This window comes from Cyclopterus lumpus, chromosome 13 (assembly GCF_009769545.1).
Source record: "Cyclopterus lumpus isolate fCycLum1 chromosome 13, fCycLum1.pri, whole genome shotgun sequence".
Taxonomy (NCBI): Eukaryota; Metazoa; Chordata; class Actinopteri; order Perciformes; family Cyclopteridae; genus Cyclopterus; species Cyclopterus lumpus.
Window position 1 is genome coordinate 19,384,496 of NC_046978.1, and position 11,159 is coordinate 19,395,654.

Genomic DNA, 11,159 nt, shown 5'->3' on the forward strand with positions numbered 1-11,159 from the left:
TAATTAGTGTCTCACCCTCTTGTTGTCCGCCGGGCTGTGGTAGAACTGGGAGATGACCTGCTGGTGGCCGTCCTGGGCCCGGACCCCCGACAGCTGGAACTTGTCGGAGAGGAGCGTGAAGGTGGTCCCGTAGTCGTAGGACACGTAGACCTGAGGAGGGGGGGCAGCCAGGTGAGCGTGGCTCTGGATCACAGCCCATCGGGTTTATGGCAAATGTATTTAAATGTTGCAGTTTGTTAACATGTTGCAAATGTTTAATCGGATTTCTTTGTGTATTTTATATAATTTTGTGTGTCCAAACCCTAAAGTAATAAGTTTATAGACGACATTTAAATGTGTGTTTTAATGTATATTATATTTACACGGATAAAAGTCCCAGTCATGCAAAAAGAAACGTAAAATATTGTGATAAAGCCAGATTAGATTTTTAAATACACTGATAGTTTTTTTAAAAGATTTAAAGAATTGAAGGCGAGTCATTGATTTACAAATTATCCTTTGAAGTATTTGCACCACACAGAAAACAATTAAACATTTTTAATATTGATAAACCTTCAACTTCTGAATACCAAAAACTGGCCGGCGGGATTAAAAAGCACGTTATAAATGTATAAAAAAAAGAAACTGGAAGTTGGAAGTAGAGATATAAAAATATATTATATATTGGAGCCTCAATCTTTTGTTTCTAACATTCTTAACATTTGGAGAAATGTTGGATTTGTAGATTATATTGTTTATTTAATTTTTGTAAATTAAATTATCAAAGAAATTAAACTTTTTTTATTTATAACCATAATAGCTGAGTTATTCTGCTCTAAACACGTATTCTAGTTCTCTACTTCTAGTGTGTGTGTGTGTGTGTGTGCGTGTGAGTGTGCGTGTGAGAGTGTGTGTGAGTATGTAGCAGATGGAGAGTTTAATTTGTTGCTTAACACTCATAACATCACCAGAGACAAGTTCCACACGCACACAAACACACACACACACACACACACACACACACAGAGAGAAGTGGTGTAAATGCTGACGAGCGAGAGGTTTGAGGACCCGCTGATAAAACGGGACGCGGCGGACTCACCGAGCTGGTCTTGGGCCCGATGGCTCGGGCGCTGTCTCGGGCCAAAGCCACGATGACGTCGCTCCTCTTGCCGGCCCAGTGGACCACCATCTGGTTGTGGGAGTCGTTCAGGTTGCCCTGGGGGGGGGGGGGGGGGGGGGGCACACACACACACACACACAAACACGTTAGTTTGGAACAACGGAATCGGAAAAATCGGTTTTTATTCCTCGTTGTGCGACAGGGTTGGAAAAAGAAAAGTCCTTTCAGACGCACTCCGTTTGTTTATTTGTTTGTTTGTTATGTTTATGGTGCATTTGTAAATTAATGATGTCTTTTACTATTGCGCAATTGGGACTTCTTTCTTCACGGGGTTTTTGTTTAAAAGGTGATGAAGTAGAACATTAATGTGAGGTAAAAGTTCGCAGGTGATTACAGGTAATCTCTTTTTGTTTGTCGAGGCTCGGTGCAGCTACACAAACACACGAGGCCGCGACCCGAGACGAGCTGCAGCTGTTCAGGGTGTCAGGTGACCCGACTCACCTGAAGACAGGTGACAAAGAAACACGCCGAACGCTTCAGTGTATGTATATATGTATATATATATATATATATATATATATATATATAAAAATAAAAGAATAATGACAGTAGGTGCGTGCAGCATGTAAAGGGGGGGGGGAGACTCGCTGTAACACACATTAATTCTCTTTCTGTCAAATATGCTCCTTCATCTTTCTCGTGATGGTTTCTGCTTCAGCGGCGATGATGCTGCAGGAATCACGTCGAGGAAAGAGGCGCACGAGGACTCAATTACCCAGAAGGCATTTCAGCCGCAGTCCAAACAGACATGATGCAAAAAAACTTGTTCAGTGATCTAAAAGTTTTATTTTCTCCTTTATACATTTTGTGCTGATCCGATTCTCTCTCCTGACCACCAGGGGGCGACTCCTCTGGTTGTATAGAAGTCTATCCTTCATGTGTTAAAGCTGCATTCTCTCTACTCTCCACCAGGGGGCGACTCCTCTGGTTGTATAGAAGTCTATGCTTCATGTGATAAAGCTGCATTCTCTCTCCTGACCACCAGGGGGCGACTCCTCTGGTTGTATAGAAGTTTATCCTTCATGTGTTAAAGCTGCATTCTCTCTACTCTCCACCAGGGGGCGACTCCTCTGGTTGTATAGAAGTCTATGCTTCATGTGTTAAAGCTGCATTCTCTCTCATGACCACCAGGGGGCGACTCCTCTGGTTGTATAGAAGTCTATGCTTCATGTGTTAAAGCTGCATTCTCTCTCCTGACCACCAGGGGGCGACTCCTCTGGTTGTATAGAAGTCTATGCTTCATGTGTTAAAGCTGCATTCTCTCTCATGACCACCTTTAAGACCAGAGGGGCGTTCACTGACCTGTTTTATATTTCGGAGAACTAAACGTTAGAATCTCTTCAGCTTCTTATTTCATCTCAACAACAAAAATTCAGAAACCGCTGAGATGAAGAAACTGGAAGTGGTAACAAATGCAGACTCATGTCTGAGATGTGTAACTTCCTCAAACTAAGCTCTAGGCAGTTTAGTTTACACAATTAAAACTAACACCTATATTTATTTATTTATATAAAAAAAAGGCAATCTTTTATTTCCTTATCCTTTGAATTGTGTGTTTTCATGTAAATAATCAGCACATCTGTGTGTGTCCTCTGCAACATGGCGGCCCGTCCATCAGTCTCTGGGACAGCTATGTGGTCCCTGGGGGAGTCGTCCTTCTCCTTCCTCCCTTCTCTTCCTTCCTCCTCTTCCCTTTCCTCTCCTCTCCTCCCTCCTCTTCCCTTTCCTTTCCTTCCTCCCTCCTCTTCCCTTTCCTTTCCTTCCTCCCTCCTCTTCCCTTTCCTTTCCTTCCTCCCTCCTCTTCCCTTTCCTCTCCTTCCTCCTCCTCCTCTTCCCTCTCCTTCCTCCCTTCTCTTCCTCCCTCCTCTTCCTTCTCCTTCCTCCCTTCCTCCTCTTCCCTTCCCTTTCCTCCCTCCTCTTCCCTTCCTTCTCCTTCCTCCTCTTCCCTTTCCTTTCCTCCCTCCTCTTCCCTTTCCTCTCCTTCCTCCCTCCTCTTCCCTTTCCTCTCCTTCCTCCCTCTTCTCTCCTTCCTCCCTCCTCTTCCCTTCCCTCTCCTTCCTCCCTCCTCTTCCCTTTCCTCTCCTTCTTCCCTCTTCTCTCCTTCCTCCCTCCTCTTCCTTTCCTCCCTTCCAGCACATTGCATCCTTCCTGGTAGTGTGGAGGAGTTGTGCTCCGTGTCTGGTACCACCAAGGAGCGAACGCAGCAACAATACACTTGTGGGGGGGATTGAGCCTCCTCCTCCTCCCTCTCTCTCTCTCTTTCTCTCCTCCTCCTCCTCCCTCTCTCTCTCTCTCCCCTCTCTCCTCTCTCCTCCTCCCTCCTCCCTCCCCCTCTCTCTCTCTCTCTCTCTCCTCCTCCCCCTCTCCCCTCCTCCTCCTCCCCCTCTCTCTCTCCTCCTCCTCCCCCTCCTCCCCTCCTCAAACAATGACATCATCTCTGCAGGACTGGCAGCCGACGAGCGCTCGCTGCTCTCTCTCTGATTTGCATGAGCAAGTTAGCGCCCGGCGGCTTTTTCCTCAGCTGCAGACAGGAAGCGGCGCGCGGCGCCAACGTGTGCGTTCGGGGGTTCGATGCCGCTGTAAACGCTGATCCGAGCCCGAGAGATTTACTTTAAGATGCGTTCACGTGTAATCTAGTGAAATGTACCGTTGGTGATGGACTAGAATAAATCCAGATGTGTTCACATGGATATCAGATATTAGAGATGAATTATGAGCAGTTTAACTTCAACAATCATTAGATTAGTTTATCAATAAGACAAGCTTTGATTTCCTGATCAATATTTAGACTTTTTGATGGTTAACCGACTTCAGAGGGTTTTGAAATTATTTTTTGTGCCATTAGCCAGCTTAAATTAACCTGATGATTGAAGTCAGACTATCTCGGTTTGAACCAGACTTCAGTACTCAGGATAGTTGAACCGGACTTCAGTAATCAGGATAGTTGAACCAGACTTCAGTAATCAGGATAGTTGAACCAGACTTCAGTAATCAGGATAGTTGAACCGGACTTCAGTAATCAGGATAGTTGAACCAGACTTCAGTAATCAGGATAGTTGAACCAGACTTCAGTAATCAGGATAGTTGAACCGGACTTCAGTACTCAGGATAGTTGAACCAGACTTCAGTAATCAGGATAGTTGAACCGGACTTCAGTACTCAGGATAGTTGAACCAGACTTCAGTAATCAGGATAGTTGAACCAGACTAGATAACTGGATGAAAATCCTCTTTATTCACATCCATTCGTCTGTACATTGACTATCATGGAATCTACTCGCAACGCTTTTGGTGTGAACGCAGCATCAATGTTGGGATGCTGCGTTCGGCTCATTTTAAGAGCCTCATTCTTTAAATGTGCCTGCTGGCAGTCGGCTTAATGGAATGAATCATTCAATGAGATCTAAAATAACCATCTCATGTCCCGTTTCACTGATATGGAACTCTCAGATGAATGTAAACAGGTGTACAGTACATTCTGGATCAATACAGTACACCCCGTGACTCACTCTCAACCAATCAGAATGCTTGATTTCATCTACCCGTATTATTAAAAAAATGCTAATCTAACTAAAATCACTCCTTCGTCGATGGGATCTCTGAGGAAGGGAGCTTCCAGCTTATCCAGCTAACTTAAGTTAGCCTGCGCTGGAGCAGGTTCAAGTTTACGGATGTGTTGCTAAGGTGATTTTGCGAAACTTGCTTCGTGGAGCCGAAAAGCTCGATTTACGTGATCTTATCCTGAAATGTATTAGCCAGGTACGAGGAACGGGCCCAGCTGCTGTTATCAAACTACGAAAAGGGATCCGGACCGCTGATACGATCCGAACCGTGAGTTTTATGACCCGTCGGTCCACTAGTTCTGTTGTGTGGAATCAATTAGCCTTTCAGTTCCTCGTCTGTGAGTCTTCCACCAGCTCTGTCTCTGTTGTTCAGAGACGGTGTTGCTGCTATTTCTGGCCTCCCGGCGTTAGTCAGCGCTCTTAATAACCGTGTGCTCGCGTCAACAAACAGTGAGCAGTGCACACATTTGTACCGCATGTTAAGAGATAATTAGATTTTTTTTTAAATCACCATCTCAAGGAAAATTTAATTACCCAAACAAAAATCAAACCACTAGTCGTTCAAAAAGCCTACATTAAAATTAATTTTGAATCCATTAAACGCAGCGATTCAACCGTTGGATGCTTCATTAAAGCTTCTACAGGCAGTTTCTAAATACTTGAGTATGAGAGCTCTTCTAGGTCAACGACGCCTAATGTTGGAAGTGTGGAAGAAGCATATTGATGACAATAAGTTTGAGAGGAAACATATTCTGATAATCTGCAACTCCACTCAGAGCAGAATTAGATTTAAGTAGGGATGGGTGACGTCTCTCCTGACCACCAGGGGGCGACTCCTCTGGTTGTTTAGAAGTCTACGCGTCATGTGTTAAAGCTGCATTCTCTCTCCTGACCACCAGGGGGCGACTCCTCTGGTTGTATAGAAGTCTATGCTTCATGTGTTAAAGCTGCATTCTCTCTCCTGACCACCAGGGGGCGACTCCTCTGGTTGTATAGAAGTCTACGCTTCATGTGTTAAAGCTGCATTCTCTCTCCTGACCACCAGGGGGCGACTCCTCTGGTTGTTTAGAAGTCTACGCGTCATGTGTTAAAGCTGCATTCTCTCTCCTGACCACCAGGGGGCGACTCCTCTGGTTGTATAGAAGTCTATGCTTCATGTGTTAAAGCTGCATTCTCTCTCCTGACCACCAGGGGGCGACTCCTCTGGTTGTATAGAAGTCTACGCTTCATGTGTTAAAGCTGCATTCTCTCTCCTGACCACCAGGGGGCGACTCCTCTGGTTGTTTAGAAGTCTACGCGTCATGTGTTAAAGCTGCATTCTCTCTCCTGACCACCAGGGGGCGACTCCTCTGGTTGTATAGAAGTCTACGCTTCATGTGTTAAAGCTGCATTCTCTCTCCTGACCACCAGGGGGCGACTCCTCTGGTTGTATAGAAGTCTACGCTTCATGTGTTAAAGCTGCATTCTCTCTCCTGACCACCAGGGGGCGACTCCTCTGGTTGTATAGAAGTCTATGCTTCATGTGTTAAAGCTGCATTCTCTCTCCTGACCACCAGGGGGCGACTCCTCTGGTTGTATAGAAGTCTATATAAATGACTCTACTTCTCTTGAATTATTCCCTCAGTAAACATTGTAAACATGAGTTTCTAGTCTCAAGTCTTCTTCAATACAGCGTGATGTTCATTTAGTGAATTATGGTCCACACAGTTGTGAGGAAGGGTTTGAAATATTGTACTGTGCAAAGTAACTCGGAACTAAAGCTGCCAGACAAATGCAGAGTAAAAAGTACAATATTTAGAAAGTAAAAACAGTACGTATATAGACATCTATTCCACCACTGATCATAACATTCACTCTTACCACAATTCACTCTATAATGAGCAGGCTTGAGTTCAGTCTATTGGTCCGGCCCTCCACAACAGTCCCCGTTTCTCATGTGGCCCCATGGGAAAGATAATTATCTCGCCCCCCCATCACTTGATTTAGATCCACTATCCAACCTCATGCCAGCTCAGTTACCCACAGATTATGGATCCATCGTGAAATATGCAAAACAATGACCTCCAATTATGACGCCCGTTAAAGCCTCACAACCAGTCCAGCAACGAGACAGCGGGGACCACGAAGCGCTTGAGTGACTTCCTGCGGAAATCTGATCCGGATCAGAGTCTCTGGAGGCTGTTTGCCATGTTTGGACCGCAGGTGTCACCACACCAGACCCACCAGACCCACCAGACCCACCAGACCCACCAGACCCTCAAGACCCTCAAGACCCACCAGGCCCTCCAGACCCACCAGACCCTCCAGACCCACCAGGCCCTCCAGACCCTCCAGACCCTCCAGACCCTCAGAAATTCAGGATTATTGATTAATCTGCATGTTCATTTCTTTGGTGAGATTCCAGAGAGAGAGAGAGCAAGGTCTCAGACTGTTGAGCTGGTTTTAGCAAAACCTCAAAGATCCGTTTGTTGTTGTACACAAAGACAACAACAGATACGACTGGCTGACAGCTTTTTGTGAAAGTCACAAAATGCTGTTTTAGGTTTGTGTACTTGGTTCGTATTGGACGTTTTTATTTATAGGACAAAACGTTTGAGGCAACAACACCAACAGTTAGGTTTAGACAACAACACCAACAGTTAGGTTTAGACAACAACACCAACAATTAGGTTTAGACAACACCAACAATTAGGTTTAGACAACAACACCAACAATTAGATTTAGACAACACCAACAGTTAGGTTTAGACAACAACACCAACAGTTAGGTTTAGACAACAACAACAACAGTTAGGTTTAGACAACTAAACCAACAGTTAGGTTTAGATAACTACACCAACAGTTAGGTTTAGACAACAACAACAGTTAGGTTTAGACAACAACACCAACAGTTAGGTTTAGACAACAACAACAACAGTTAGGTTTAGGCAACTAAACCAACAGTTAGGTTTAGACAACACCAACAGTTAGGTTTAGACAACAACAACAACAGTTAGGTTTAGACAACTAAACCAACAGTTAGGGTTAGACAACAACAACAACAACAGTTAGGTTTAGACAACAACAACAACAGTTAGGTTTAGACAACTAAACCAACAGTTAGGTTTAGATAACTACACCAACAGTTAGGTTTAGACAACAACAACAGTTAGGTTTAGACAACAACAACAACAGTTAGGTTTAGACAACACCAACAGTTAGGTTTAGACAACAACAACAACAGTTAGGTTTAGACAACTAAACCAACAGTTAGGTTTAGACAACAACAGTTAGGTTTAGACACCAACAACAGTTAGGTTTAGACAACAACAACAGTTAGGTTTAGACAACTAAACCAACAGTTAGGTTTAGACAACAACACCAACAGTTAGGTTTAGACAACAACACCAACAGTTAGGTTTAGACAACTAAACCAACAGTTAGGTTTAGACAAACTAAACCAACAGTTAGGTTTAGACAACAACACCAACAGTTAGGTTTAGACACCAACAACAGTTAGGTTTAGACAACAACACCAACAGTTAGGTTTAGACAACAACACCACCAGTTAGGTTTAGACAACAACACCAATAGTTAGGTTTAGACAACAACACCAACAGTTAGGTTTAGACACCAACAACAGTTAGGTTTAGACAACAACACCAACAGTTAGGTTTAGACAACAACACCAACAGTTAGGTTTAGACAACAACAACAGTTAGGTTTAGACAACTAAACCAACAGTTAGGTTTAGACAACAACACCAACAGTTAGGTTTAGACAACAACACCAACAGTTAGGTTTAGACAACAACACCAACAGTTAGGTTTAGACACCAACAACAGTTAGGTTTAGATAACTAAACCAACAGTTAGGTTTAGACAACAACACCAACAGTTAGGTTTAGACAACAACACCAACAGTTAGGTTTAGACAACAACACCAACAGTTAGGTTTAGACAACAACACCAACAGTTAGGTTTAGACAACAACACCAATAGTTAGGTTTAGACACCAACAACAGTTAGGTTTAGATAACTAAACCAACAGTTAGGTTTAGACAACAACACCACCAGTTAGGTTTAGACAACAACACCAACAGTTAGGTGTAGACAACAACAACAGTTAGGTTTAGACAACAACACCAATAGTTAGGTTTAGACACCAACAACAGTTAGGTTTAGATAACTAAACCAACAGTTAGGTTTAGACAACAACACCACCAGTTAGGTTTAGACAACAACACCAACAGTTAGGTTTAGACAACAACAACAACAGTTGGGTGCTCATGGAACAAAATCCTACAACTTGGTTTAAAAAAGGTTCTGAAAGTCCACAACGTGGAGTTGAACTCGTCTTCTGGGTCTCAGTCTCGTTTCTTTCCACCAATCACAGGAGACCTCCGGCCTTCGAGCCGAAGCTCCACTGACATCTCCAAGTTCAGCCCGTGTGTGTGTGTTTGGTAAGCTGTTGGTTCCCAGACCCGTTATCAGCACGAAAGCTTTTTACAACGACGGCGCCCTGAAGTCAAACACGGAGGTGTCGCATCAAGTTTTATTGAGAGCGCCGCCGGTCGTTCCCAGATGCCTCACCACACTCGCCGGAGGGCACCGAGGCAAGATGTCAGACTGACAACGCTATACCAGCACTAATGACTCCACCCGCAACAACCACACAGCAAAACAGTATGCGTCACATTGAACAAAGACAAGAGGGAAGACAATAAATGTGACACCCGGCCTGCAATTTCCCCTCAAAAAAAAAGAAAAAAGAAGAGCAAATTAAATCAAACCGAGTGTGTTTTTCTAACCGGTTCACAGTTTGGTCAATTTAGGGGTTGAGGCTTGACGAACTGTGGCAAAACAACTATTAGCTTTTCAAATTGAGATGGGGGTCAGTGACCTCATGTGGGGAGGAAGCCCCTGCTGCAAAAGAAATAAGTATAATAAATATACGTTGTAGAAAATATGTTCTGTGAATCAAAAAGTCTGTTTTTAAATTTTATTTATTTGGCAACTATAGATGAAAAGTCCTGAGTCATTTCCTACCAGACTGACCCAGGATCTGTGTTTGCAGCTTGAATTTGGACTTATTGTGAATGGAGCCAGTTTGAGTGACACCTGGAGGCTTCACACACACACCTGTACCTGTAATGTCAGCAGGACCCCCTGGGGAGACGGCGGGGGGTATATAAGGAGGTTATCCTCCATTCAGAACTACCCTTAGAAAATGGTCTTTTTCCGGTTTCCGTGACTACCGGCGCGCGCACGCGTCCGACAGCACAACAACAACTACGCGGTCGGACTCCTGCGTGTGTTCTGGAGGCTTCGGCTCTCGGCTCGTCTCCGTAGCGCGTGAACAAACCCTCCGGTCGTCCCGTTATTGACGCATCCACCGTACAGACAGGTCCCCCCCCCCCCCCCCCCCTCCCCCCTGTTGACAGTTATTTCAACCGCACGGCTCCGGTGTGCGGTGACGTTTCATGCAGCGAAAAGAAAAACACCACGGGAACGGGTTTTGGGGGATTTCAGTTCACCGGGGGGTTAAAACACGGTGCACTCGGAGCCCTTTTCCTCCCCCAGGTGCAGGGGGGGGGGGGGTTCTTGCGTAATTAATTTTTTCTTAAAGGCACCTTTTATTTGCAGCTAAAGGGCAGTTTGAGGTGATGCATATATATATATATATATATATATATATATATATATATATATATATATGTGTGTGTGTGTGTGTGTGTGTGTGTGTGTGTTTTAAAAGGTGAGATGCACCAGATGCATTTACCTGCCCGTACACCTTCGGCATGACCGACTCTCCGGGGCTCCGGCGGCTTCGATGCTGCGGATAGGCGCCGGAGTCCGACCCGCCTTCCGAGGCGCTCCGAGCGGCCAGAGGCGGCCGCGGAGCCGCTTCCCTCTCCTCGGCGGCGGCGCCTCCATCTCCGTGCGGCGGCGAATCCCGGTTCGCGTGCACCGTGAAGAAGCCTCTGTCCTGCGGCAGCGCGTGCCGCCGCTCCGCGTGCAGACGGAGGGCGGACGTCGAGTGAAACCCGGCCAGCCAGAGGACGACGACGACGCGCAGGGACCACCGCGGAGCGCGCCGCGTCTCGCCCGCTCGTGATAGCGCCATGTTTGTGTATGTTTCGGGGCTCGTGCGTTAGGTAAGACCCGGAGAGAGAGCTCCTTCTACTGGCGGAGGGGCACGCGGGTGGTGCGTTCACGGGGCCGCGGAAATGCCGAGAAGAGACGGTTGCGGACGCCGTCTTACACGCACACACACTCGCACACACACTTCCACGCGCACACAAAGGGCAGTTAACAAGTCTCGGATGCGCAAGGAGACAAAAGAACACGGCGACAACAACAACAACAACAAATAATCCATAATTACTAAAAAAGGAATATCATATCAGGTTTTAATTACATTATTATGTGGAATAAACTCTGGATGTGTAATGTTGGCC

At 45.4% G+C, this 11,159-nt stretch overlaps 1 protein-coding gene across 1 annotated transcript in view; it reads right to left on the reverse strand.

The window, feature by feature from the left end:
• Positions 1 to 10,952, reverse strand: part of sorl1 (sortilin-related receptor, L(DLR class) A repeats containing) — a 47,203-nt gene extending 36,251 nt beyond the window's left edge. Inside the window, exons 1-3 of the mRNA XM_034549067.1 lie at positions 10,481 to 10,952; positions 1,079 to 1,195; positions 16 to 150 (exon numbers count right to left, since the gene is read on the reverse strand). Of these exons, the coding sequence (XP_034404958.1) occupies positions 16 to 150; positions 1,079 to 1,195; positions 10,481 to 10,825 (597 nt within the window). The 5' untranslated portion in view covers positions 10,826 to 10,952. The remainder of the gene's footprint in view (positions 1 to 15; positions 151 to 1,078; positions 1,196 to 10,480) is intronic.
• Positions 10,953 to 11,159: the final 207 nt, after the last annotated feature.